The sequence below is a fragment of the Halichoerus grypus genome, chromosome 3, assembly GCF_964656455.1.
Source record: "Halichoerus grypus chromosome 3, mHalGry1.hap1.1, whole genome shotgun sequence".
Classification (NCBI taxonomy): Eukaryota; Metazoa; Chordata; class Mammalia; order Carnivora; family Phocidae; genus Halichoerus; species Halichoerus grypus.
The window spans coordinates 127,844,978-127,870,898 of record NC_135714.1 but is presented as its reverse complement, the minus strand read 5'-3'; the positions used below and the strand labels follow the sequence as shown (position 1 = coordinate 127,870,898).

The following is a 25,921-nucleotide window of genomic DNA, read 5'->3' as shown; positions in this document are numbered from 1 at the left end:
AAAGCATTTAATATTGCTATTTCTAATTATAAAGCAATGTGAGCACACAGTAGTATGCACTGGTGTAACTGATTCCCTGGCTGTAGGGGCAACATTTGATGCATTTTGAATAATCCTTTGGAAGTAATGATAATTTCAAATGTAGGAGGAAGGACTCAGCTCAATAAACACATTAATCAGCCCTTTCTTGAGCACCTCCAGAATGGGATGCACTGAGCCGGGAACCATGAAGGTCAAGGCAAAAGGCAGGGGTTCGCTCCTCCAGCTGACTGTTTGAATCTTTTGGGAAACTTAAAAAATGCAGATGCCTAGGTTCCACTCTAGACGGATATATTTTTAACCACCTCCCACCCAGGCAATTCTACTAGACATCCAGGGTTGAGGAGCCCCTGGTATGAAGTATAGTTTGGTTTTCAAGGCACTTGGAGTTTAATTGAGAATATAGGACTTCTATTTATATTTATCACTCTTTTTTTTTTTTTTTGCTCCTTACACAGAAGCATTTGATAAGTTTCAAATGAGAGACATGGACATCATGACTACTGTGTTTACAAGAACAGACCCCTAGAGGCCCGGGTGATCATGAAGGAGGTGGGATTTGAACCTATGCTGTAAGGATGGGTAGGACATATGTTTTAAAAAAAAAAAGGTGTGAGAGCAGGGCATTCTGAGTAGAAGGCTAGCTTCAACCTAAGCTCAAGTGTGTAAGCTCAAGGCAAGGATGTGTAAGGTATGTGCCAGGTATTAACAGGATATTATTTGGAAAATAGTGAGAAATCGGAGAAGCCTGTTTAGGACTCGGGCCCAAAGATGGGGATTTGAGTTCTGTATGTGCCATGAAATAACTGCTTATGTCGACAAGTTGTCTCACATCTCTGACCTCCAGTTTCCACATCTGCCAAAAGTGGGACAATAGTTCCTGTCAGGTTGTTTGGAACCAGTAAGGTAATACGTATACAAGCACTTGGTAAACCACAGAGCCCCACCCAGTGCTAGCTGTTGTTATCTCTGTCTTTTGGAGGGGTAGGCATGGAAGATTTTAGAGCAGAGGAGTGATGTATAACAAGTGTTAATAATTCATCCATTTTTTTTTTATGAGTGGGTGAAAGAAATAGCTAAAAATTAGTATTTATAATCAATGCATTATTTAATGTAATTGTGTTTAGGGACTTGGAGCCCAACTTTCAAAAAAGAAGATCACCCTAACCGCCCATCATGGTTGCTGCAAAGGCTATGCCTGATAAGGCAGAATGTGAGTATCACACTTCTGTAACAACTCAGTGCATAATGCTTCATGCTCCACCAGCTTTGAGGAAACTTTTAATTATTAATCCTTAGAACACTAAAGTTATTGGTGCACCTTGTAAGAATTCATCTCATTCCCTTTATTTCAATGTCACCAACTTTTGAGATATCTATAGCAGGTTTTAATGTAGTGTGCTGTCCAATATGGTGTCTACTAGCCACATATGGCTATTCAGTGCTTGAAGTGTCACCAGGGAAACTAAGGAACTGAATATTTAATTTTAAGTCATTTTAATTTCAGGACAAAAAACTGATAATTCAGTCATTGGAAAACTTTTAACCATGTTTGGAACAACTTGAGTATGTGAATATATTTTTGCAAGTGGATACTTTAGAAAATCTAAGGCCAGTATCTGAATTGAGAGGTATATAAGTACAAAATACAAGATTTTGAAGACAGAACAAAGAAAGAATGTAAAGTATCTCATTAATTTTTAATATTGATTAATGTTGAAATGATAATACTTGGATATAATTTAAATAAAATCTATAATAATTACTGTATGTTTTTAAAATTAATTTCATCTCTTTTCATTTTTAAAAATGTGACTACTAGAAAATTTTAAATTACATATGTGGCTCACATTGTATTTCTTTTAGAGCTGATCTAGACTTGGCAACACTTCAGTTAATCTTAAATTTAGGCTTAGATAGCCTGATTGAGAAACACAGAGTGCTGAATAGAGGGTTGGGATTATCAAGGTTTTCTGGTTAAGCAACTTCCCCTTGGCTCTTGTGACCCCAGACAGTATATGGTGCAGGCCAGTGGGCTTCTATTCTAGGCTACAAATAGAGCGCCATGTGGATTACTGTAACTCTCTATTTGGATAATACAGCACATTTTTAGATGGAAAGGGCAGAAAGGAAGAATGTTCTCTAGTTCCATTTTGCCTTTGGGTCATGCCCATAATTACTTAAATTATATTTGAAGGCTTGATCCTGAAAGCTGGGAATTCCCCTGTATCTCCTTAGCAACCGAATCCCACTCTGAGAGAGATTAACATAGAGAGATTTTTTTTTTCTTTTTAGAGGGGAGGTGCACTGTAAATTCTCCCTGAGGTAGGTAGGCAACCTATTAATGACTTATTATTGCAAAGACAATAAGCCACTTTGCTAAAGAAGGAATAAAGAAAGTGGGGGAGTGAGGAAAAGTGTGTAAGAGACAACTCAACAGAATGCTGTTTCATTGGAAGTGGAGCGTTGGGTCTTAATGCAGAATGTGTTTTGGAAATGATTGCTGAATATAGGTTTTAGGAGATGATAGCCATATGCCACTTGGAATTTGGGTTTCACTTGGTTTTTGAACTCTTTTTGAAAAGAAATTAGACAAATTATATTTTCCTCACTTATATGTAATGAAATTGAATATAAACTATTTTCTTTGAGATTCCTCTTCGAAGGGCTTCCCTTCCGTTTCCTAGTTTCCACAACTCTTTTCCCTGGAATGAATTAAACCATCTTTGTTCCGGCTTCCCTCTCCTGCTCCTCATCCCTAAAGCTCCTAACCTAACTCTGCCCTTCCTCTGAACCTGCTTTGAGAAGATCTTTCAGCACACACAGTAATATTCAATCCTTTGTTAGTTTTTCACTTGTTTGCTGTGTGTTTGTTATTTTTAGCCAAGGAATATTTCCTACAAAATGAAAACTTAGGAAGAGCTCAAATATGTAAAACAGATAAGGTCTGAGATGCTCTGATTGAAAGATGGAAGAGCCCCGAAGGCACATGAAATTGACGAAGCACAGTTTTAAAACCACCGCCTTAGTCTGGATTTGATTCACTGTTTTATTTCTCTTGGGATATTTCTGTTTTAAACCTCATCTCTAATAATACAATGCAAAGTCTTATATCTTTAAAGGGGAATTCATACATTCATGAGCTGGCAGTTGGTGGGATGTTGGTGACTTATGCTGGCCTATGTCATAGCGTATGGATCGTACCAAATGTCATGGCCTTTATTGACAATAGTTTTTCTGGAGTTAGGCTCTAAATACCTGGAAGGTAGGGATAACCAATGTCCTATTTATTTCAGCACATTTAGCACCAAATTAGCACCAAATTTAGCACACTTAGCATCTGGGACTTAGTAGGTGCTTAATGAGCATATATTAAACCTCATTGAGTCTGAGGTATGGCTTTTCTAACACCTGTGAAATCAAACACACAGGCACTTACTTTGACTATATAGGCAAAGGAGGCCTTAGCCATATAGTCATACATCTTTGTTTAGGATATCTCCTTAGTAAATTTTTGTGAAGTCTCTGGAGAGTGCAGCCTGTTTGTAGGAAGGTTAGAAAGCCTCTTAGTAAGGCCAGTTACTTTTGTTATGGTTATAAAAAACACATGTTTGCAAGTCCCTAGGTCTTTCTAGGGGAGAAAAGACTTGCTCAATGATACAATCAAGAGATGGCCAGTGGCTTGTTCCCTGTTATAGCTTCCATAGTCAGGTCTTCTGGTATTTTCACTTCACAGATTTACTAGAGCAATTACACAGAGCTCTAAAGCATTAAGAGAATTCTGAAGTTTTATGAACTACTAGTCATAATACCATTAAATTGATGATATATGAAGAGTGAGTTTTTTTTTAAATATAAAATAAATGTAAGAAAATATTTTAGGCTAGTGAAATTGTTTGGCATTAGAAATTCATTATCTTTCCCCATGGAAATGTTAATATTTGCACTCATGTTTTATGTAGGTAGCATAAGTATTTCAATCTCTTCATGAACTTTATCATAAAATATTTGTTATTGCTTATAATAATTTTTATTGCTTTTGGGGGGTTAGTAACTTGAAGGATCCAAAGTATAATGAAATTTTATTATTTGCAAATCTATTAATTAATTAGTTTTGGATAAAAAGAACTATAATAAGACCAGATTTATTCAAACCAATTTAGAAAGTTGAAATTTATCTTTGTGCTACAGAAGAAATGAGGATTGACTAATGAAATTAATAATATAAACATGGTTGGAGAAAAGTTTAGCTCACTGATAGTAATAATACAATAACTACAGTAATAATTGCTCACATTTATTGAAAACTTATTATGTGCCAGGCGCTGTGCTAAGTGCTTTGTAACCAAGTCCAATTGAATCCTCACAACCCCATGCAAGATATATTATTATTATTATTATCCTCATTTTACAAATGAGAAAATGAAGGCTTAAGACAATAAAATAAGATTCATGAGCAAATTGTAATTCAAGACCAAAATAGTGTGACTCAGGAATGAGAGCTCTTAAAATTCACTCTATATGCTATGAGTATATATTTGCAAATAAACAAAGCCTCAATTACAGGTTTTTTTTTTAAGAGAAGGAGCAGACCTTGACAACTTCCTCTTAATAATTGAAGTTCCAATGTGCACTTCAATGTATGAAAGCTGAATGCTTGTATACTTAACATATTATGAACAAAGAAACAGAAGCTTCAAAGATTAATTGGATGGATTCTTAACATCAAAGTTGTTTAATTTCTCATAATTTTAGACTCATTTGTTGAATATATATATTCAACTCAAATTATAAAAATAGCACACACTAGCTTTGCCTTTTCTTTTCCTTTTTTTTTTTTTCTTTTCTTTTCTGGGACAAACTGGCACCAGCCATTTGCCTTTCCTAAGGTGCTGAGATATGAATGCTCTTGTGCTACCTTGAGAATTTAACTTTTTGGTTCAAAGGCTAATTTTTAGTTATAGGAGAAAATCCGAACAGCTGCCTTAGCATCTTAAATGCCAACGAGGGCTCAGGCTTAAATGCCAACTTGGAGTCAGCGTGTCAACATGCCTTCAGCTGGAGCCGTTTTAGGATCTGTGAGAAATCACTCTTTTCGGGTGGTGGCTGTCTTTCTCTGCCCCTTTAAGAACAGTCCCAGGCCTTGTCCTGTTCAAGAACTTCACTGCCTGACTGGGTTCATGGTGGCAGTCCCTTGATGAGTCAGAATCTACTTGCTGGTTCCAAGAGGGCCATTAGCTTTGCCAGAGTGTATCCTAGCTTCTCCACAGTTCACAGGTGACAGGTGGCTCTTGGTGATGGGGAAAACCAGATGCACTGGTCATCAAAGAGCCCAGAGAGAAGTAAGATGCTGCCTTGGGAATTTAACTCCTCTGTCTAAGGCCAATTAAGAAGGGAAAATATCAACAGCTTTATCAGCACATTAAATTACAATGAGGGCTCAGGACTGGCAGCTTGAAATCAAAGTGTCTTGGTCTGTTTGGGCTGCTGTAACAAAATGTCATAATCTGAGTGGCTTATAAGCAACAGAAATTTATTTCTCACAGTTCTGGGGACTGGGAAGTCCAAGATAATGGTGCCAATAGATTTGGTGTCCAGCGAGGCCTGCTTCCTCACTGACAGATGTCTTCTCACTGTAGGTTCACAGGGTGGAAGGGACTACCTAGCTCTCTGGAGGCTCCTTCAAAGGGCACTAATCTCAGTCATGAGGGCTCCACCCTGAGAACCCTCCTCCTAATACCATCATATTGGGCATTAGGTTTCAACATATGAATTTTGGGGGAATACATGTCTTCAGTCCATAGCAGAAAGTGGCGATGAAAGGCAAATATTTCACTAGAGTGACCAGGCAAACCTCAGAGGAGTCTCCAGTATTCACAAGAAGTAGTGCATGAAGTTGGGAAAGGCAGCAGATACGTAGAAAAAAAGCAGGAAACAACTCAGGAGACCAGCTCCTGGGTGGGCTTCCAGCATGGCTGACTTTGGAAAGGCCCTCTGTGTGTCAGAGCTTTGCCTATAAATGAAGACTAGATCTTCATTTAGAATGAAGACATGATAGTTTTTATAAAGCTACATTTTCACCAAAAACCGGTGACTTCATCATTTCATTATGAATAAGTTTTATTGTTTGTCATGTGTATGACACATGGCAATACTGTAATTATAAGTAATTATAGGGGAGGTAGTCAGAAGAAGGGAATTAAAGGAGGAAAGATGGTCGTGAGAGGAAGAAACAGGAGAGGTTGTGGCATCACTCCTCAGAATACGTTACTGCTTTTCCTCTGGGGAGCACATGGTCTGGTTAGAAGCCTCCTCAAAGTAGATTTAGATTTTAGTTGAAACTTGATGAAACAGTTTTCATTCCAGAACGCCTGTCTCTTCCATGTGAGGACCGTGCATCATATGGCTTTGAGTGGTGACATTTCTGTGAACCATATAATGACTGATGTGTGACTTTGTGCTCTGATCTACACAAGGAACATGTATATGTCTTGAAGCACGTGCATGAAGTCTTGGCAAGTATTTTTTTATTAGAAAGAAGAAAAAAATCCACCAATCTATATCCTTAGAAATATGTAGATAGCTCTGAATGTGGGGCAATACAGAGGCAAGTGTGGGCGGACAGGGAGATTTGGGTTTGTCGATGACTTACATACTTTCCATAGGTGAGAGTGGAAAGAGGGAAGAAGCTAGGGAGCAAGAAAAGAGGTTGTTTTTTTCTAGAATGATTGCAGAGCAGCAATTCCACTGCCCGGTGATGGGGACACCTTAGTAGATGCTTTTTCTCCTAACCCAGCACTTTCAAGGGGGTGGCTAGAGTCCAATTGGCTCCCTCCTTTATTGCGAGGGTCTCCCCCAGGCTTCAGTCCTCAGGATGGTATTGTCCCCAAACTAACAGCTGCCTGTGGCCCCTGAGTCTACACGGAGAAAAGTCAGGGGAAATTTTGTGAAGGAATGAAGGGAGAACTTGTCCCCAATATTTTGTTATGAAAATTTCAAACATACAGCAAGCTTGAAAGAATTTAAAATTAACACCCGTAGATTTACCACCCAGTTTTTACCATGAATATTTTACTGCATTTGATTTATTTTGTATCCATCCATCAACATGCATATCATTAGTCAGGATTCATTATTTGCTTATATTTTTTATTCTATTGATATAAAATGTATGACAACAAAATGCCAAAATCTTCAGTATATATTCACTGAGTTATAATAATTACATATGCCTGTGTGATTGATCCACTGTGCATCAGAGTATAGAACATTACTGTTACCCCAGAAATTTCCTTCCTGTCCCTTCTCACTCAATCCATGCCATCCCTGACCAGAAAAACCACTGTTCTTTTCTATCTCCCATATATTAGCTGTGTTTGCACTAGAACTTCATATAAGTGGAAACATAAAGTAGTGTGTGTGTGTGTGTGTGTGTGTGTGTGTGTGTGTGTGTAAGGATGCTTACTTTGCATAATGATTTTGAAATTCATCCATGTTGTGTATGTCAGTAGCTTGATTCTTTTTTATTGCTGAGTGGTATTTCATTTGTGAATAGCCCACAGTTTGTTTACTGTTCTCTTGTTGATACACATCTGGGCTGTTTCGAGTTTAGAACTCTTATGAATAAAGCTTCTAGGAGCATTCCTGTACAACGCTTTTGTAAAAATATGTTTCGTTCTCTTTGATAAATACCTAGGAGTGGGATTGCTAGGTCCCAGGTTAGGTGTATATTAAGGTTTATAAGGAATTGCTATAATTTTTCCAAGCTGATTATCTTATCTTGCATTTCTACCAAAGACACATGAGTGTTCTAGTAGCTCCACAGCATCACCAATTTTGGCTGTCATCAGTCTTTTTAATTTTAGCCATTCTGATGAGTATGTGGTGGTGTCTGCTGTGATCTGAATGTTTGGGTCCCCCCAAAATTGGAATGTTGAAATTCCAACCCCAAAAGGTGATGATATTAGGAGGTAGAGCCTTTGGGAGGTGATTAGGTCAGACGGTGGATCCCTCAATCAACGGGTTAGTGCTCTTATAAAAGGGGCCCCAGAGAGCTCCCTAGTCCCTTCCACCTTGTGAGGATACAATGAGATGTCTGGGACCTGGAAGAGGACCCTCACCTGACCATGCTGACACCTTGATCTTGCACTTCTAGCTTCCAGAATTGTGAGAAATAAATGTCTGTTGTTTGTAAGTCACCCAGCCTGTGGCATTTTGTTACAGCAGCCCAAATGGACTAAGACAGTATCTCATTATGATTTTGATTTGCATGAAGATGACTTTTTAATTAATTAATTAATTTTTAGATTTTATTTATTTATTTGAAAGTGAGAGAGAGAGAGGGTGGGGGAGAGAGAGAGAGAGCACGAGCAGGGGGCGGAGAGGCAGAGGGAGAGGGATAAGCAGACTCCCTGCTGAGCAGGGAGCCCAACTCAGGACTCGGTCCCAGGACCCAGAGATCATGACCTGAGCCGAAGGCAGACGCTTAACTGACTGAACCACCCAGGCACCCAAGATGAATTTTTTAATTGCTTAAAACATGAGAGGGTGAAAAGAAGAGAGAAAATCTTGATCCTAAGAATACTAAAGGAGGTAGAGTTATAGGAATGGGGATCACACTGGCTAGATTGAAAAGCCGATTTGAATCAATAATTTGGTAATATACAACTTTACTGAGTCCAGGTTAAGAAGAGGAAGCCAAGAAACACTTATAAATGTCAGAATCAGCTAATAATGAAGGAAATATATCAGGAGAAAAACTTAGACAAGACTAAATGAGAATGATGTAGTCTATGCTATAGGGAATTCTATACATAGCTTGGGATAAAAAGAGTAAGAATCTTAAGAAAATATAAATGGGATAAGAGTTATTATAATGTTACCCATTTGTAGGTGTGTATTTTTTTTTTTCCTAAAGATTTTATTTATTTATTTGAGAGAGAGAGAATGAGAGAGAGCAAGTACATGAGAGGGGGGAGGGTCAGAGGGAGAAGCAGACTCCCTGCTGAGCAGGGAGCCCGATGCGGGACTCGATCCAGGGACTCCAGGATCATGACCTGAGCCGAAGGCAGTCGCCTAACCAACTGAGCCACCCAGGCGCCCAGGTGTGTATTTTTTATGTCACTGCTATTCCTACCTAATAAACCTATTGAGTTTATTTTGCAGTTATAATTTTAACTAGTTGGAAGGTAAATATTTGTAAAGAAATATACAGCCATATGAATTAGTCATCAGGTATAGAAAACACACTTAGATTTGTTAGTCGTTTTTGCGCCCAAGTCATGTTATGTGTCTGTATAGTAATATTTAAAGAACTTTAAAAGCTGAAGGGGATTTAAATTTTGTGTACTATAATTGGTTCCCCTAGACTTCAATAAATTAGAATAATCTACCTTATCACTCTCACCTTTGTAAGCTGATGTTTTCTAAAGTAAAATATTACATTGAAGGAGCATTACATGAACTTCTTTTGCATCCACTGTTAACTTCCACTTGGAACACTTACCTTTTATAATGTTCTGCAAGAATCATCACTGCCCAAATTTTAATCTCATAGTTTTGCCATTTGTGATTAAGAAAGTACATTAATTACATTAAAAAATAAAACATTTTGTGTTTCTGTTTTAGGTCCTGTATTAGAGATCACCAAGCAAGATTTTTTTCAAGAAGCGAAAACTCTCATTGCCCAACATTATGAGAAAATAAATGAGGTTAATGCTTTGCCTTTATCTAACTTATTTTTCAGGAAACTAATAACTATTTTTGTATACTACAGTGATTGTTCCAAATGGTTGCATGAACCCTAATAGATTCTGAATAGAAGAGACAAATGAAATCTTTACTAGCTATAAAAATTGATTTTAGATTGCATTTAAAAATAAGATTTTTATAGCTATCCAGATTATTTAATTACATGTGTATTTGCACATTTAATCCAATTTTTAATGTTTTGATGAATTATCACAGAAATATTTGAATTACATATCTCAAATAAATATCTGTATTTAAACACTATTAGATAAAGCTAAACTAGGAAATATGCCATGAGCTGTGTGCCCCCAGCATGACATGCTTCCCTGTATCTTCTTTCATGTCACCTTGCGTTAAGAGCCGTTTACCAGTCTGATGGTTCCTTGAGGGCAGTGATTCTTTTTGACTGTTGCATCTCCAGCAACAAACTTTGTGGCTGGCTCAATAAATATTTGCTGAATGGCATAGATTTGGAAGGTGAGAAGGAGTGTAAGGGAATGGGTCAGCAAAGAGATAGGAGAGTCAACACAGGATGATATTTTAGAGGAAAGCATCTCCAGAGGAGATGGGAAATTTGGGGGAACCGCTGCTATTGTGACAAATGGGTCTTTGGGGAGATAGGTGAGGAAAGGGGATCTTAAGATGACTTACTGTGTGCCACAGTATACCATCCCCTTTTGAATACTTAAAAAAAATTTTTTTTTAAAGATTTTATTTATTTGAGAAAGAGAGAGAGCGCACGAGCACAAGAGGGGGTAGGGTCAGAGGGAGAAGCAGACTCCCTGCTGAGCGCCCCAATACTTTTTATTTTAAAACTGAATTTTCGATAACGATTTTAAATATTTTTCAATGCTTACAGTGTAGGGGAGGGGGATTATAATTGTTACATGTGTTTCATTTGAATGGTCCTCTAGGCTGAGACTGGTCATAGGTGGTTTTAATTTTCTAATCAACATTGTTAACACTGCTTAACTAAGTTTTTCCTCTAACTGATTAAAAATAATTTTAAATTATATTGATTTCACTAGTAGGCACATGGGATGAAAACTTCACAGTCTAAAGAGTTAGATAGATGTACATTAGATAGATGTACTTGACTTTTTAAAGAATTTTTTCCAATCATAAGAGTATACTCTTCCATCTTTGGTTGCTTGGCAGAACATAGTACTAGCATATTAAAACCTCCTTATTGGTGTCTTGGGTTGGCAACTTTTTTTTGGAGGGGAGTGACGAGGGCAGGGAACTATAGCTCTATCTATGGGCCAAGAGAATGTCTAGAATAGAACAATTGTAATGGTTTGGATAATTACCTGTCAGAGACCTGGGGCTGTATTATTTTTCTATTACTCAAGGTAGTCAAAAGTAAGAAGGAATTAAGTGATTGAAAGGATCTGAAATACATATCTGATTATTAATATACTTTTCTTGAGAACCTATTTCCATGTATGAGCTATAATTTCTTATATTCAACAGAAAGAGGTTTGAGAGTGTTAGCATTTTATGGACGTTAGAAAATGCTTAAAAGATGCTTGAAAATTATTAAATTCTTATATGCTTACTATTTGAAAACTTCTGTTTTAAAATGGACTTTAAAGTTGCATTTGAAAATATCACATATGAGGAGAAAATTACTATTGGAGAATTTACATTTTTATTTTAAGTGGCGTATAACCCTCATTCTTGTTAAGGGCTTTTGGAGAACTATAAAGGATAGCATCTGCTTTACCTGATTACTGTCGTATGTTTTATAGTAAATATCTTATATAGTAAGGTATGTTGTAAAATGCATTTAGTGGATATAATTTTATTAACTTATTAATAAAATGTATAATTTTATTATATGATTAATATTAAATTTTATTAAATTTATTTTTGTTTTACTCACAGAATAAAGTTCAAGGTACTTCTATAAATGTTTTTAAAAATAAACATCAAAAACCAAAATCTGGCAAATTCATACCTTTGGAGATTAAAGAAAAGGAAACACTTGATGTGGTCCAAGAATTTCGGACAGCACACAAACGTATTTGTTTTCCCAAACACCTGTTCAAAAGTGAACATTTTAAGGAGCCCTCGCAACAAACTTCTTTCAAGGAGCCATACATTTTTAGTGTAAAGGAAAAATTCAAGGACTCTATGGATCTGATTGTGAAAGGTAAGTTTTTGGTGTAGCAAAGAAGTTCATTAAACCGACAGGCAAAACTGCTTCTGGTGTGCTTTTAATGGAATTTCCTTGTTGAAACAAAAGCCCACACTTTAATTCTTAGCAGTGGAAGATGGGGAGCCATGATTAAAAGAGTTACTAAACTCTGGGGCCACCAGAAATTGAGAGGAGAGAGTATGCTAATGGGCATGAGGAATTTATTGGGACAAAAATGCTTAGCCACGTCTTCCAACAGAGTGATATTTCTTCTAATATAAGACCTCAGATTGTGTAGTTCACAGTTAATAAAGCAGTGAGAGGTTTATGGCTTTGAATTCTATTGTTGAGCAGGATAGTTAGAGTAGGCAAGCTTTCTGTGAATGTGTTCCCCCCAAAACCCCAAAAAGATTTTTTGGAAGCTATAGAATTTTCCTTTAAGACAAATTATAGTAAAGGTTTACTTTCTATCAGGAACTTGGTAAGATGGAACCTGGAAGTCTATTTAAGCAAAGTGATACTGTTTTCTGGAGACTAATGGCTGAAATATGTAACTTCTAAGATACATTTCTGTTTAAGCCTTCATAACTTCACCTCCATTTTTCCTCTCTTGTTACTGCTTGTTATGTTATTCTTTCATGTGAATTTTTTTCATTCAATGAGTGCCTGCTCTATGGCGGGCACTATGTTAGAAGCTGGAGAGACAAAGATTAAAGGGCTCATAGAGTAATGGTGGGGATGAATGCCTGGGTAATTTCTTATCACCAATTGTGACAATTGCTGTACTAGAGGTAAGTGCAAAGCATTATGGAGACACTGAAGCGTAACCAACCAAGTGCCAGAATGAAAGTTTCTCAGAAGAGATCTCAGTAGGGGTGCCTGGGTGGCTCAGATGGTTAAGCATCTCCAGGTCATGATCTTCAGGTCCTGGAATCGAGCCCCTCATCGGGCCCCCAGATCATCGGGGAGTCTTTTTCTCCCTCTCCCTCTGCCTCTGCCTCTCCCCCTGCTTGTGCTCTCTCTCTGTATCTCTTTGTCTCAAATGAATAAATAAAATCTTTAAAAAAATTAAAAAAAAAAGAAGAGATCTCATTAGGAAGGGGTTTTAAGGAGAAGTTTGTTAAATGTAGGGTCGGAAAAGAAGAGGCCATTTTGAGCCATGGGAGAAAAATATTAAAGCTCTGAAGGAAGAAAGAATGTGATGCGTTTTGGGAAAGGAGAGATGTGATAAGAAGTGAGGTTAGGAAGGTGAGCGAGGCTAGATTTAGAAGAGAATATAATAGCAGGCCGAGGATTTGCACCTGTGTATAATAGAAAGCCACTGGTGACTTCAAGCTGAGGGCAGGGAAGAAGGTGGAGAGGGATTTACAGCAGCATTTCTCAAAGTGTAGTCTTCTGAACACTAGTTCTGAGGGATTCATCTCAGCAAAAGGGATCTCTAGTTAGGTAAGTTTAAGAAAATGCATTTACTGGTTGAGATTCATATTGAGCATTAATATATTGAAAGCTGTATGAAATGCTGCAGAAAAGAACTCTGCTTGCTGTTTTTAACCTATCAGCAATTCACTTGACCAAAGAATTCCTAAAGAAAGACATTGAAGTGCCTAGTCTGGAAAACTGGGTAGATAGACATCATTAAGTTGAGATCAGAATTCAGAGGACAAATGGATTTTAGGCAGGTGGAGAAGGGGATGGGAAAGATAATGGATTCAGTTTTAGATCTGCTAAGTAGATAGCATATGGAGAGAGTCATCAGGAAGTTGGAATTGAAGATCTGGCAGTTAAGAGAGAGAGACAGGTGAAGATTGAAGATTGATGTTGGGGGTCATCGCTATGCCATAATTGTGGGGGTCATGCATTTTTTCAACCAATATTTACTTATGATGTGAGATGTATAGAGACAAAAGATATACTGTTTGTCCTCAAGAAGTTTAAACTTGATATATGTAATTATAGTGTGACCCATAGTGTAATAAAAACAAGCTTTACTCCTACTTCCTAGGAGATTTAGAGTCTTTGGTACATTTTGAAGGATGAATAAGTTTACTCAAGAAAGAAGAAAAGTTCTATCTAGTCCAATGGTCTAACCTCTACATGATAATGGATATCTGAGAAAGTGATAGTGGTATATTTGCAGGAGCTAAAATGATTTTTCATAACTGAAATGAGGATTGAAGAGTAATTAGAGATGAGATTAGATATTGGAGAACTTTGAATTTTAGCCTTAAAGCAATGGGAACCATCCAGATGTTTTAATGAGAAGTTGCAGTGATTGCATTGGCATTTTAGAACATTTCTGGGAGCAGAGATGAGGTGTGATGACTTTTGGAGGCACAGAGTCTACCAATGAGGGGACTAATTTATATGAGAAAGGATGACTTGAATTAAGGTAGCAACCCTGGGGACAGAACAGAGGGGAGAGATTTTAGAGATATTTGAGAGGTAGAGTTATCTAGATTTGGTCAACAATGGATGGAACATAAGACACAGGGAAAGAGCTGTGGGATTCATTGGCATAGTAGTTTGTCCTAAGTGGCAGCATGGAAACAGATATGGCATATTAAAGGGTTGGAGATGCATCTTACGTAATGGTAAAACTGCCACCAGAAACCAGTTGGAATCTAGACCACGTACCTACTGAGCTTTGTTGTTCTAGGCGATGAAGTTGGGAAATAGCATTATTGAAATATGTTGGTGGTTTTGGCTGCCTTTGGGAAGTTATAAAAAAGAGATGAACTAACAAAAGCATTGGCTGGTTTGCAAGCAGAAATGAAAGGGCATAGTCATACCAGGTATCTGGGTCCTTGGTTTTGAGCAAATGTCTTAAGACTTACCAACGCAGCAAAAATCAGATTAAGGGTATGTCCTTCCTAACCCAGCCCATTATCTCAGATCACCTCCAGGCACTCACTAAGTTGAAAGACTAAGGCAAGGGGTGAAGAAGTGAAGATAAAAAGAAATTTTAAAGCTATGCTTAAAAAAAAAAAAACATTGAATGTGGTTATTGGCATGAAGAATTAATTAGGAGAAAATAGATTAAAAAATCTACCAAATATTTTAGAGACTTTTATTGCCAATGAAACCATGAACCTTGGTTGAATTGAATATTCAAAAGTAAAATATGGTGGCTTTATTTGGAAGTGATCCACAAAAGCTGTACAGTTCCAAAGGAGGATAATAGCAAGATGTGGCCAACAAACAGGAAAAAAACTTCCCAGAGTGGATCCAGGGGCCACTAAAAAAATGAATATGGGAGTTTACTCCCAGAACAGAATCACTGTATACTCAAAGAGCTTCCCCACCTCCAGGGTAAGGGGCTTCTCAGTGACTCCCCAGCAGATTCTATAACTTCTTTGGTATGGTGATTGCTATGTGTCTTCTCTTTTTTCCTTTCACTAAGGGAGTTTTTCCTGAGGTTATCCTGTACCTGCCCCACTACTGGATGTTGTGTGCTTCTGGGGAAAGGTGGAAATAATTTTTATGTTTGGTACACGTTATTACCCGGCCAGAAGGAGCCGCACCTGGACCTGATGGGGAAGACTGCAAACAGCCAGAGATCCTGGACTCTGAGCTGGATGTGTACTTTGGTTGAATTTTAGGTCCTCCTTTGGGGAGAGGAAGAGTGTGATTTGTCAGGAAATAAAAATGGATCGATATTTGATGTCCAAAAGGGCTGACTGTGGCAGAGACTGGCTAGTTTATCAAACTTATTACTATATCCTTTCTTCTTGGGCACTTGGCTAACGTACCTTTCTCATGTCCCTCATAGTTAGGTAGAGCTATGTGACTGGGGGTTTATATCAATGGATTATAGCTGGAAGTGATGCCCATTCAAAAAATGTCTTGTGTTCTCCTCTCAACATGGTCCCCCCCCACCATTTTCAAGTATAAGGACTCTTCTAATACTCTTAAAACAATTGCAATTCCACTCATGGGAGAATGGTAGAAGTGCTTTTAATAACTGTTGATTGAAAAATTTTTGTTGAGATACTCAGTAAATGTACAAACTCAGTATGCGGAATGCAAAAGTGAGAAAAATGGTGATGATTTGCTCCCTCATGGAACTTGTAGTCTAGCTGGAGAAACAGGTATCAATTAAATAATCACTTATATGCAGTTAAAAGTAGATGACAAATGAATGGGACCTGGACTGGGGGTCAGCAAAGGCTTTCCAGAGGCAATGACAATTGTAAGCTATGAAAGATATAGAGGAATTACTCGGTCAAGAAGTAATTCCTGCTTGGAGTTCTAGGCCATGGGAAAACCATCTGCAGTGGCCCAAAGGAGGGAAGCACAGAAGTGATTTCAAAGAAGTACAAAAAGAACTAATGTGGCTGCAGTTCTGAGAAGGAGCAGGAGAGGGGTAAACTGTAGCTCTCTGAGAAACAGAACTCGTAGTCAGTGCGGTGCTAGCAAATGTTTAATAACTGGCTATGGTGGGCAAGAGGGAGGAAGCCTGATTTATAGCTTTGCCAGTTTCCATGGTGTAAATACTCTAAAGTAGCCAATTTCAAGCTACCAATGTTACATCACTGATTATGCGAGTTGGGAAGAGATGCTCATGGACTGTTCTGAGAGTTGTGGCAAATACCTTTCATACACCACTTGAAATCCTCTCAGACTCACTTCTTTTTTTTTTTTTTTTTTTCTGTTTTAATTTTTTTATTGTTATGTTAATCACCATACATTACATCATTAGTTTTAGATATAGTGTTCCATGATTCATTGTTTGTGCATAACACCCAGTGCTCCATTCAGAACGTGCCCTCCTCAATACCCATCACCAGGCTAACCCATCCTCCCATCCCCCTCCCCTCTAGAACCCTCAGTTTGTTTTTCAGAGTCCATCGTCTCTCATGGTTCTTCTCCCCCTCCGATTTCCCCCCCTTCATTCTTCCCCTCCTGCTACATTCTTCTTCTTCTTTTTTTCTTTCTTAACATATATTGCATTATTTGTTTCAGAGGTACAGATCTGAGATTCAACAGTCTTGCACAATTCACAGTGCTTACCAGAACACATACCCTCCCCAGTGTCAGACTCACTTCTTATTCCAGCTTCTGATGTAGAGGCTGCTGCCTTCTCCAGGCTTCCCTGATGCCTTCCTGGCTTGGGACACCAATAGGAATGGGCTCAACACTGACACATGAGCCACCAGGAAGGGAGGATAAGAGTCAATGGATCACTGTTTCTTCCTTTCTTTCCCTGGGCAGAAGGGTCTCAGTTACAGTTTGTAAAGCTTCTCAGAATGTCCCAAACAGTTTCTTGGAGTGATGGTCAACTCAAAAAGGATTCTTAGATTAGCCCTTTCCTTCTTGTTTTCTTTCTTCCTTAAAATACTCTCTTAAAAATATTTTGATAGTGAGTTGTCAGTACTTGCTGAAAGACTGGGTGTGGAGTGTGAGGGAAAGAAAGAGTCAAGGAAGGATGATTCTTAGACTTTAGACCTGATGAACTGGAAGATAGGAATTGCCATTTTCTGAGACAGGGAGGAGAGGAACATATAGTTTTCAATGGGCAGAAACCTAGAGTTGAGATTTGGACACATTATGTTTAATGTGCCAATTATACAAAAATGAAAGTGTCAAATAGGTACTGTGTAATGTAAGTGTGGGCTCAAAGGAAAGAAAGGTTGAAGTCATTCAGGTACAGATCAATGTTGTCTAATATAAATATAATATGAACCACAGGTGTGATTGAGAATGTTCTAGTGGCCACATTAAAAATTAAAAAGAAACAGTCAAGGGGCATCTGACCCCTTGAGCATGTGACTCTTGATCTTGGGGTTGTGAGTTCAAGCCCCACATTGGGTATAGAGATTAAATAAATAAGCAAACAAACAAACAAACTTAAAAGAAACAGGAAAATTAATTTAATTTAATTTAAATTCTTAAAAAGATTTTATTTATTTGAGAGAAAGAGAGAGAGAGAATGAGTGGGGGGGAAGGGCAGAGGGATAGAGAGAGAGAGAAGCAGACTCCCTGCTGAGCAGGAAGGCCGATGCGGGACTCAATCCCAGGACCCTGGGATCATGACCTGAGCTGAAGGCAGACGCTTAACCATCTGAGCCACCCAGGTGCCCTGGAAAGTTAATTTTAATAGATTTATTTAACCTAATATATCGAAAATAGCCAATCTGAAATTGTATTTTATAGTTTTTTTCATACTAATCCCCCAAATCCAGTGTATATTTTAGAATTTGGACTAGCCACATTTCAAGGCTAAGCAGCTACAGTTGGCAAGTGGCTACTGTATTGAACAACATATCAATTTTATTTACAATCATTGACTTAGATAAGATCATCTAAGAAATAAATGTAGGTGGAAAAAAAAATCCAAGGACTAAGTCCTGGAGGTTGCCAACATTTAGAGGGCAAGAAGAGGAGTACCCAGCAAAGGAAGTGGAAATAAACAGCAAGGTGGGAAACCAGGAGTGTGTGAAATATGTTACTCATAGTTCTTTTTTTTTAAATTTTTTAAGGATTTATTTATTTATTTATTTATTTTAGAGAGAGATAGAGCATGCACTCTCGTGCATGCGAATCGGGTGGGGAGGGGCAGAGGTAGAAGGAGAATCTCAAGCAGACTCCCAGCTGAGCATGGAACCCAAAGCGGGGCTCTATCCCACTACCCTGAGATCATGACCTGAGCTGAAACCAAGAGTCAGATGCTTAACTGACTGAGCCACCCAGGTGCCCCATGTTACTCACATTTCAGTCAAGTAGGAGGAATCCCTTAGACAGCAAGGAAAGCTTATCCATTGTCCTAGAAGGAAGACAGGGGCATGGGCACAGACACAGGATGATTGGTAGATGGAAGGATTACTACTATTTTTTTTTTTTCCAGTGAAATTAGAAGTGAGTTCTTCACTTGAGGATGGGATGGGAAGTACTGAGTTTTGAGGAGTGAGGAAAAAGGTTAAATAATCATAGTCTGGGAAAGTGTGGAAGTGCTTGGACTATGAAATGATAATTTGCTGTAAAAAATATACCCCCCTCTTTTTTTTTTTTTTTTTTGTTAAGAGAAAAGAGAAATAGTTGAGAAGTGTCAATAAGGATAAAGGAATAATTTGACTTTATCGTAGCCCTGGAGTATGGAAAGGGTAGAAGAGAAGAATAGTTACCCTTTCAGAGAGGTGTTGAAGAAGTTGTGCCCTTAGAAAAATAAGGGTGGTTAGAGTGAGAACATAGCTAGAATATCACTTTAGCTGATGAAAGATCTGGGGTTTCTTAGGGTACAGTGAAGAGTTTGGGGAGGTGATTTAAGGAAGGATGAAAGAGTGAGGGTCTGTGGAGATTAAGGTCAACAGCAAAGAGAGTGAGAAGACTAGTTCTGAGGGTCTTTTATAGAAGGTGGTAATTCTTTCTAATGGTAGTCTGTGTTTGGGGATTGTTTTCTTTAGTGGCTTGTATTTAGGAGGCCAAGGATGTTGGGGGTAGGGGATGTGAGAAAGGAGTCAAGGTTTTATCAAGAGCACAAGGAGGACAGCAGTCCTCCCGAAAATCCTATTATAGGCTCTGTTGAAGTCAGAGGCATTTTACTGGGAGCCTTTGCATGTGTCCCACCCAGACAGCTGTGAAATGCTGATCTTAGAGTTTACATTTGAATTAAAATTGGAATTCATTTCTCAAAGTTCTTATCTCAAGAAGTGTATATTAAGTCTGTAACTTGGATCTATTTTTTAAACATATTCCCAATCTTCACTTCAGTGTGAATGGAAGCATGATCTAAGATATCAGTGGTATTAATTCCAGAACTTGATTAAAGTTTGTGAGATTAGAAAGAAAAGTGAGTCCTGTGTGTATGATATATGTACCTTCTGCTCACGCTGCACTGACAAATCGGTTGCATTATCTTCCGTAAGCTAAACATCTATATGAGAACAAACATTCCTTGAATTTGATCCAAGGATATCAACTTTAAAAATACACTGTAACAATTATAATATCAAACATTTTTAGTAAATATGTTCTTTGCGCTTACATATAATACATGTCCATATTTTTCTTAATAGAGCAAAATCAGAAAAAAAAATAAAATGATTTCTTCTTCGAGTATATAGACATCTACAGTACTGCTTAACCAGTTTCCATTGTCAAGCTGCCAGCAATTTATGGATCTTGATAATTAGAAATCACACGTAAAAATCTGTTTCTTTAATATATATTAAATATTAGATTATAGTTACCACATAATATATAATATTCATCTGTTTATGTATCCACTTGGGAACAAAAAATACGTGTAATTTTGAGTCATTTAAATTTAAAAACAGATTTTAATTAAACCCAATGAGATTTCCTGGTATTCATGTCAAGCAAATATATTTAGGTTCAATATTGGATTGTTCCTTAACCAGTTTAGAAAGGAGTAGATGTGTGTGTGTGTGTGTGTGTGTGTGTGTGTGTGTGTGTGTGTGCACGTGTATATGTATTCTTTGGTTTCCAAACACAAATCTTCCTTTAAATATAAAACGAAGGCATAATGAATTTTAATAATGCTTTAAAATAACTACGTGGCTAGAAAGCACTGGAGAGATCTATCAGAAAAATGACTTTGTGCTATGTTTATTTTTTTGCCCAGTGGTATGGTAAAAACTTACCAAACAGATTTTTTTGATCAACAATGTATATAAAATCTTCTATTTTATATTTTAGTGATTTTAAGTATACATATGATATTAACAAATACATTAAAATTGTTTTTTACTCATTCCCACAAAATTACTTGGAAGAATTTAAGACCAAGTTCCATAACAATTTATAAGAAACATGGAAATTAGAGATTTTTTTTAATGAGGTAGAAAATTATATTGAATTTGATATTACAAAATAATTTGAGTTTTGGAGCTTTAGAACTTGAAGCATACTAATCTTCCTCTATGTATAAAACAGACTTTACTTGAGGAATTTCTAAATGAGGGAATAAATTTGGGATAATCACAGAATTTTGCAACTGCTTCTCTGCTTCTCTTAGTTTCTTTCTGGTTTAGATTGCTATGTTTCTTCCCATTTCTTGCCAGTAATTTTCTTTTGCTTACCTATGCTCTTGAAAAAGGAACTTAAACAGAATTAAGATAGCAAATTATATATCTGAGTGACATATGTCTTGAACACAGTTCTTTCTTCCTTATACTTTTTCTTTTTTTATGCTGACCTGGTAAGTTCTAAAATAGAAAGATGCAGGGCAGGGACTCTGAGACAGGAGACTCATTGCTTCTGTAATAACATGGTTTACTACATTGAAGTAGTCATGAACTTCATTAACTTTTAATAAAGTAATAGTATCTTAACTTTTAAAATTATCAAATATTATAAAGGATTTAGAGACAATTAAAAGGCATTCTTTTTACCATCTGCCTTCTATTATTTTATTAGCCCAGAGGATAATTTAGGGAATAACAGAAATCTTAGGATAAAGTAGTGACTTGCAGGGGTTTTATGATTAAACATATTTGTTCCATGTTTTGCTTTGGACCAGGAACATAAGCAGAGAAGAGCTGAGGCTAGTGAAATATTTTACAGTGGGCTAGGGTTTTTCCTAAGTCATTTGTACATAAGCTTTCTGTACAAGTAATGTAATACCAGCTTCTCTGGGGAACTAAAATGAAAGCAGCTGCTTCCTAGAAATGGTTCCCTATTTGCAGTGAAAACCTTCAGGGAACCTTTGTTGCTTTTGGCTTCTCAGCATCCTTTAACCTTACCTCTGGTTGCAGTGCTCAGATTGGACTTTGGAGAAACACTCCCTCCCACTTTGTGTAGTTTGGAAAGGGCTGTCACTGTCGCCCACCTCCCCAGCCCCAGCCTTGTCATGTGGTTCAGGCACAGCCAGAGAGATGAGTTTATTCTCCTGACCACAGTGATGGGCGGAGTGATTGGGCTTAAACCAGCAAGGATGATGTGAGCTTGGAGATACCAGAGAACACACCACGGAATTCTAAAATAGGGTCAACGTGGAAGAGTGAGCTGAATGATGCAGATAAATAAGCCCTGATGACATTGTTTAAGCCTCTGACCCAAGCTTTACTGAAGACAGACTGTACCTGGATTTTCCAGTTTATGTGAATCGGTGATCTCACCCCTTTGGAGAAGGCAATATAGTTTAGTGGCTCAGAACGTGGGAGTTCAACTCCCTAGATCCAAATCTCAGCTTTCACACTCCTCAGTTTCTTCTATTTGTTTAAGGTAATTTGGTTTTCTGTTGGTTTTCACTGGCAATCTCAGGCAAACACCTTCTTTATCCTGTCATTGTAGAAAAAATTCCACTTAAGGTGTGCGTAACAGGCTGAATCATAGCTACTTAAACATAGCACATCCCGTAATTTCTAAAACCTGTAAATGTTCTCCCTTAATTTGGAAAAAAGGATCTTTGCAGATGTGATTAGGTTAAGGGTCTTGAGCTAAAGAGATTATCCTAGATTATCCCAGTGGGTCCTAAATGCCACACAAGTATCTTTGTATGGGAAAACCAGAGGGAGATTATGGACACACAGAAAAGGAGACACAACGTAACCATGGAAGCAGGATTGGAATGATGTGTCCATAGGCCCAGGACTGCTGGCAGCTCCCAGAGGCTGAGACAGGCAAGGAATGGATTTGCCTGTAGAGACTTTGAAGGAGTACAGTTCTGCTGACGCCTTGATTTTGGACTTCTGGCCTCCAAAACTGTGAGAGGATAAATTTCTGTTGTTTTAAGCCACCAAGTTTTCAGTAATTTGTTACGATGGTCATATAGAACTAATACAATGTCCTTCCAAAAATAAGTTTCATTTCTAGACATCATGTAAAAAAATAATTTTCTTTGTTATAATGAGTGCAGAAGCGTGATCAATAGGGCCAATTGTTTCAACTTTCATTTCCTTATTCATATATTTATTCAGAAGTTTTATTAAGCTCCTCCTTAATAATCAGATAATGTGTACCGTGGTCCCTGCCCTCATGACGCTTTCGGTTTAGCACAAATTACTTTCCCTTTCTCTCTCTCTTAAAAAAAATATAGATATTGTAGGGTTTTCTTGGGGGGGGCGGGGGTGAGTCCAGGGTTATGAGTAACACTGCCTTTTTTCCCTTCTGAATTTAGAACCGATTGAACTGAAGAATAAGACACAGGAATTGGACAAATGGAGATTAAAATGTTCCTTTTGTTACAGAGAAAGCTGATGGGAGAATATGGCTCTGGATAAATAGCCCTGTGGCTTGTTTATCCTCTCCCAGAATTAAACTCACCCCCTAGCCGTAGGCAGAACTTGACAGCAGCAACCCTTCCTCCCCTGCTCTCTGCACAGAGCAGCATCTGCCCTCTAACTAAGCCTTGTAGTGCAGAGGAGTGTGTATTTGCTCATTCCAGGCGGCAGGCTGGAGACACTTTGAAGGGACAAAGCCCAGCTTGGCTCTTCTAGTCAGAGTGAGAAGGGGGCGGGGTGAGGCATGCCTTGTCCTCTCACAAACCAAAACCATGAACCTTTCTGTCTAGCCATACCCTCATCTCTCTTGTATTTCTGCACTAAGGGAAAACACAAAAATATGTGTGCTCCCCGGTGATATAGTTTCTTATCATCAGGGGCCACCATGTTATTTACCACTGGCAGGATTTGCCTGTAGGCTGAGGTTTACATACCTTTTGGGGGGTTTGGAAAAGAAACAGCCATAAACTGGGTATTAGGGTAATTAAATCTTTTGGAATGGCATGTAATTTTCTCCTAGCAATGTTGGGCCCTTTGGGACATTAAAAAAAATGTAAGCCACGGAACATTTCCTTCCTCTTGGTGATTTATTTGTCGCCAAGGGACCCATAATTATTTCTGTCCTACTGTGTGGAAGTTAGTCAACCCTAACTACTAACATGTGTATTACTTGGCCCTTCTTCAGACACAGATCTGATTACTTGTTAATTAGTAAAATCAAGTAATGTTAATTTTAAACATTTGAGTCTGAACTTCTTATTTAGAAGTTAAGATCTCCGTTGTTTTTCTGAGATAATACCTTTCTGAGATTGATATATGTTTATATAAAAGAAATAAGCAGAGGCTAACTTAATTGACTTCTCTTTTTACTAATTTTGAACTGGAGTTTTTTTTTCAATGACTTTCACATAAGCTGAAGAATGCTATTGAGATAGTAACCCCATTTTCAGTAAGAGACAGACTTTTGTCATTTTGAGGCTACAGTATTAACATGCTCCCCTAATTGTCTCCCTGCCTCTGGTCTAAACCTGACTCAGTCTTTAAAGAAACTTATGCCGGAGTGATTTTTATAAAATGCAAATCCTACACTCTCTTTTTTCTAAAATGCTTCAATGTGTTCCCAGGGCCTATAGGATAACAGAGGTAAAATTATATATTTTATGCATCCCAACTATGAATGAGGTCAATGATGACCTCAATGCCCACTGTTTTAGTAGAGTGGTCAATTCAAAAGTGAATGGGAAGGGGCACCTGAGTGGCTCAGTCAGTTGAATGTCTGCCTTTGGCTCAGGTCATGATCCCGGGGTCCTGGGATGGAGCCCTGAGTCAGGCTCCCTGCTCGGGGGGCCTGCTTCTCCCTCTCCCTCTGCTGCTCCCCTGCTTGTGCTCTCTCATTCTCTCTGTCAAATAAATAAAATCTTAAAAAAAAAGAGAGAGAATGGGAAGAGAGAAGTGAGACAAGCATAAGAACTATTTCAAGGAGTTATATTATAAAGGAGAATATAGAAGCTGGGTGCCTGTGGGGGGAGGTGAGATCAAGAGAGAGTGGTGTTTTTGTTTGCTTGTTTGTTTTAAGATGAGAGAGATGACAACATTCCTGATAAGAACGTTCAAGAGGAGAGGGAAAGATTAGAATAAAGGAAGGAGGGGGGAATCGTTGGGGCAATGCCCTTGGGAAGGTGAGAGTGGAGGGGAACTATTGGACAAGTAGAGGGGTTGGCCTTACATTGGATCGTGGATGTTTTCACCTGCAATAAGGAAAGGGCATCGAGTGTTATGGGTACCAATGCTGTCAGGAGGGGAGCTTTGATGGTGTATTTTGACTGCTTTTGTTTTCTCGGTGAAACTGGAAGCAAGGATATCAGCTGAAAGTAAGGTCAAGGGAAGTGTTGAAGGTTTGAGGTGAGAGTAGAAAATGTGAAATAGAGAGGGAAGAGTGAATGGACTAAGGAGTTGTGCTATGATTACTGGATACATTAGGCTACCTTGGGTTCTCGTTCATGAATGTGAAATGAGGCCAATCATGTTTTTGTTTGCTCCTTTCACATCAGGCATGCTGGATGCAAATACCACAAAATAGGTGGAGACTTCGATTCAAGTAGGGTTTTGTGTTTCCTCAGATGAAGGTGACAAAATGTGGGAGGGGCAATGGAGTTGAGGGTCTGTGAGAGTGTGCATAGGGATGGGCTTTGGAATTTCAGCTGGCTAAGGTATGAAGGTGGCAATATGCCAGGATAAGTTATTTTTCAGGACAACCAGTTTTAAATAAAATAAAAATAAATAAATTAAAATAAAAAATCTTTTTTCATCACTTTCCTACTGCAGAGGTACTGACTAAGCAGGCTCTGTAAGGGGAACCTGGGTGGTAGCTTCACAAGACATCAGCAGTCTTCCAAGATGAGCAGACATTGTATTTTAGAGGGGTGTTAGGTACTCCTCCAATCTATGGCTCCAAGAACATCTCCCATCAGATTGGTTTGCCTGTGTACTGGTCTGTATATTTCCTGCTAGAAAGTAAGCCTTTAGTGGACAGGGAGCTTATCTATCTCACTTGCACTCAGTGCCTGAACAGCAGAATGTTGGGCTCCTTTGGAATCTGAAAGTTTGTCTATACGTGTCTGTTGGATAATGGAATGATGGGTGTGAGTGTGTGTGTAAATTACTAACCAGCTTTAGGCAAACCTGGTGTTTTTTCAAACTCCTTCATGTACCAGTGAGTGGATACTTCTGTTGCAAGGTGCTGATCCCTGTGTTACACCTTAGGAAGACCGAATGTGTGTGTGTGTGTGTTTGTGAAATGTGACAGTCACTG

General features: G+C 38.2%; 1 protein-coding gene across 1 annotated transcript in view; it reads left to right on the top strand.

The window, feature by feature from the left end:
• Positions 1–531: 531 nt before the first annotated feature.
• IQCM (IQ motif containing M) overlaps positions 532–25,921 on the top strand; it is a 362,431-nt gene continuing 337,041 nt past the window's right edge. The window contains exons 1-4 of the mRNA XM_078068245.1: positions 532–591; positions 1,167–1,252; positions 9,667–9,749; positions 11,677–11,944. Of these exons, the coding sequence (XP_077924371.1) occupies positions 1,216–1,252; positions 9,667–9,749; positions 11,677–11,944 (388 nt within the window). The 5' untranslated portion in view covers positions 532–591; positions 1,167–1,215. The remainder of the gene's footprint in view (positions 592–1,166; positions 1,253–9,666; positions 9,750–11,676; positions 11,945–25,921) is intronic.